The 3465-nt window shown below is 43.2% G+C and overlaps 1 protein-coding gene across 2 annotated transcripts; it reads left to right on the top strand.

Moving 5' to 3' along the window:
- The first annotated feature begins 842 nt into the window (after positions 1–842).
- On the top strand, positions 843–2952 carry FOXI1 (forkhead box I1). 2 transcript variants are annotated; one of them, XM_065644356.1, is made up of 2 exons: positions 843–1413; positions 2678–2952. In XM_065644356.1, the coding sequence occupies exons 1-2, from the start codon at positions 843–845 to the stop codon at positions 2950–2952; spliced, it is 846 nt and encodes a 281-aa protein (XP_065500428.1). The 2 variants fall into 2 exon arrangements, with proteins under 2 accessions (XP_065500428.1, XP_065500427.1); XM_065644355.1 differs by having other exon boundaries at positions 843–1416; positions 2399–2952.
- Positions 2953–3465: the final 513 nt, after the last annotated feature.

Below are 3465 nucleotides of genomic sequence, written 5' to 3'. Positions count from 1 at the left end.
TTTCCTCTTCGGAAATTCTGCTAAGAGTTTTTATGAGCTCTCTGCACCAATCCTGCAGCAAAGAGGAGGCAGCAAATGATGATTTCCTATTTCAGTTCACCAATTTAAGCTCTAAAGAAAGGTTTGATGATTAAGCTTGAAATTTTTTTCTCACAAGATTAATCCTTACTTTAGGGAATAATTCCATTTATATCAGTAAGATTACTCACGTGAGTAACCAGCTACAGAATTTGCCTGTAGTACTGTGATTGCCTAGGGGGAAGTACAAGCAACACTGCAATTAGAATTACAGAAAGAAAAGGAGGTCTGACCTTTTCTTTTTTTCTTTTTTTTTCCCAAGTGTGTGTGTGTGTATATATATATATATATATATATGCCTACTGTTTCATTGATGAGTGACAATGGTTTTTGCATTCTGAGGTGTTACTAGCAGGAACAAAAAATGGCTTTTCTTTAAAGAGAAAGAAATACTAAATGCTGAAGCTTCATTGTGGAAGGTAGAAATCGGAGGATTTCTGATTAGGGGTCTTAACTTCAAGGCACCTTAGGCTTGCTTTATATGCATCACATTAGTGGAAAATTCCTTCATTTAAGAAGATAAACAGTTGTAACTTTCACGTTTGGTTGATGTGACATCAGCGACTGACTGGGACTGCCAGCATTCCAAAAAGGATATCGTCCTCATCTGCAGCCACTCAGGGCTGCGGGGCGGAGCCTGCAGCACAAGCTGGAACATTTACAGGTGCATAAGTACGTAGGGAAGGGCACAGGTGATGCACCTGTCTCAGGAAAGGAGCACTAGCACAGGAGTGTCATAACTTATCAGCTGCCTGTGTTAGAGCATGAGCTCCTTTGATCCACAAACGCACTCTCCACCACGCTGCAGCCCACAATTTCCAAATATTGGTCAAGAACCTCCAGAGATGAGCATCTACTACGAGAACTTTTTCCATCCACAGAACATCCCTAGTCCACAGCGACCGAGCACCTTTGAGACGACGGATTACAACACCACTCCCAATCCTTACCTCTGGCTAAATGGACCTTCCATTACCCCGCCACCTTATCTCCCGGGATCCAATGCCAGTCCCTTCATTCCTCAGTCTTATGGGATGCAAAGACAGCTCTTGCCTAACATGCACGGCTTGGGAGGAACTGACCTTGGCTGGCTTCCTCTCCCGTCCCAAGAAGAGCTAATGAAGTTGGTTAGACCTCCTTACTCCTACTCGGCACTTATTGCCATGGCTATCCATGGAGCACCTGAAAAGAGGCTGACTCTCAGTCAGATCTACCAGTATGTGGCCGACAACTTCCCATTTTATAACAAAAGCAAAGCTGGCTGGCAGAACTCCATACGGCACAACTTGTCTCTCAATGACTGCTTCAAGAAGGTGCCACGAGATGAAGATGATCCAGGTATAGCTCTCTCTCCCTCTTTTCCACTCCCTCAAGTCAAACTTGATTAATTTAAAAATGCCTAATACATCGTAAAGAGATGTAATAGCCTCGGTACAGGACGTACACATAGTAGGTCTTCTATTTTCGTAAATCTGAACTGGAAAGCAACTATGCAAAGATGAGATCTGAATCAGTGTTGCTATTAAATCCCTGCAGGGAAGGGGATTCTTTACTGCTCTGCGTCTTCCTGAGAGCTGATCAATGTGCTGAGCAAGAGGCTCAGCAAGTACCAGAGCAGTCTGAGCAAGTCACATTCAAAACTTGTGTCAAAATTAACTGGGAGTTAATGGAAAAGGGATAAGGCAAACACAGATTTGTCAAAGAAATCCAGTAGCTTTAGGAAGTCAACAATAGTTCTTAAGAGGAGAGCAGGCTGCTCTTATTTTGTTTGTTTCAAACAGCATTTTGTCTGGAATCGCACCTCTGTTTCCAAGCCCTTGCCTGATATGCTGTCAGATTGTTCCTTTATTTATTGTTTTCCATCAATAGCTGTTAAGAACCATTGGGAACATTTAAAACCCATTCAATTATGCTGCTGCAGAGGGCCAAAGATCTGGTTCCATCTCATTAGAAACCTATCCTACTCCCCTGAATCTGGAGGAGCAGCCCAGAGTGGGATTTGATTACTCTGCTGTAAATTCAGAGGACCAACTATATACTGAAACCCTCCTTCTCTCACCGAGAAAACAAAATAACAACCCCTCCCAATCGTTCCACTTGTAGTCTTACCTGTGTGAAGAGTACAGCCCAAAGCCTATACACTTTTTTCTGAATCCAACAGACTTCTGCTTTTGTGTGAGTAAAATACATATGTTTTTTGCTCATGCAATTGTTCTATTTCTGTGAAAAGAGAGAAACATTGTAAAGCCCTAGATGACTCCCCTTTTCTGTATGTGTGCATATTTTTAAACTAAAAATGTGGTTTTGTCTCCCACGACAGGAAAAGGGAATTACTGGACTCTGGACCCAAACTGTGAAAAGATGTTTGACAATGGAAACTTTCGCAGGAAGAGGAAAAGGAAGTCTGACATTGGGGCTAGTGCTGCCACTCTTACATCTGAGAAGTCAGAGGATAGTGCCCTGAGTGGCAGCCCCAAAGCTGTAGAGCATCAGGATATCTTGGAAAACTCATCACCTGGGACTGACGATTCCCCTGGGAAAGGCTCTCCACCTCCGTCTTCCAGCGGCCCATGCCTCAGTAACTTCCTCTCCAGTATGACTGCATATGTTAACGGCTCTAACTCGGGGAGCCGCTCAGTGCCTTTGGGACTCAACTCTGAACCCATTGACAAAATGGGACAGAATATGGTAGGCTTTAATTCCTACTCTCCGCTCTCTAATATCGCCAGTCATGGTGTGGGAGACTGGTCCAATTCTATGCCTTCTAGCCACCTGGGCCACAGCAACTCTGTGCTCAACCAGTTTAACACCCATTTTTACAGCAGTATCAGCACAAATAACACGCTGTATTCCAGGGAAGGAACAGAGGTCTAAATGAAGGATTCTAAGACACTGAAGTATAGCTGTTTATGAGAGGAAACAATCTGTGGGTAGATGAGTAGCGTTAGCCTGTTGTCTTGGGATCCGTGCTGCATCCTACCTTCTGACAGCTGCAGACTTGTTACCCATTATACTTACTCAGATCACAAACACTCCACATATGGCAGCTCCACATAAAATATCAGGGATCAAAACAGCAAGAGTAGTGAAGAGTTCTCCTGAGACACTGTCCTTGCATTGCTGCAAACCATGGTCCTCTACAGCCATCCTTGAGAAGTTACTGTTTGCCGTAGGCATGAAGCTTTTTCTCGCATGGCTCTAATATTGCTATGCTTTTTAAAGTGCTAACAGAAATGTGGTTATATTTTTAAATATCCTCTGTTGCTGATATAGGCTGCCTGTAGTACACATGCTTAGCAAGTTCTTATTTGGCTAAAGCCATTACTTAGACACTGAAAGATCTCTAATAAATACTACGGTATAGTGAGTAACTTAACCAACACTTGA

This window comes from Caloenas nicobarica, chromosome 13, assembly GCF_036013445.1.
Source record: "Caloenas nicobarica isolate bCalNic1 chromosome 13, bCalNic1.hap1, whole genome shotgun sequence".
Lineage (NCBI taxonomy): Eukaryota > Metazoa > Chordata > Aves > Columbiformes > Columbidae > Caloenas > Caloenas nicobarica.
This window is presented reverse-complemented; position numbering and strand designations above follow the sequence as displayed.

Excerpts from the sequence above, each read along its gene's own strand:
- FOXI1 (XM_065644355.1), top strand. The coding sequence starts at position 843 with ATGAGCTCCTTTGATCCACAAACGCACTCTCCACCACGCTGCAGCCCA. Across the intron at positions 1,417-2,398 it reads ACGAGATGAAGATGATCCAG|GAAAAGGGAATTACTGGACT; the intron begins GTATAGCTCTCT and ends CTCCCACGACAG.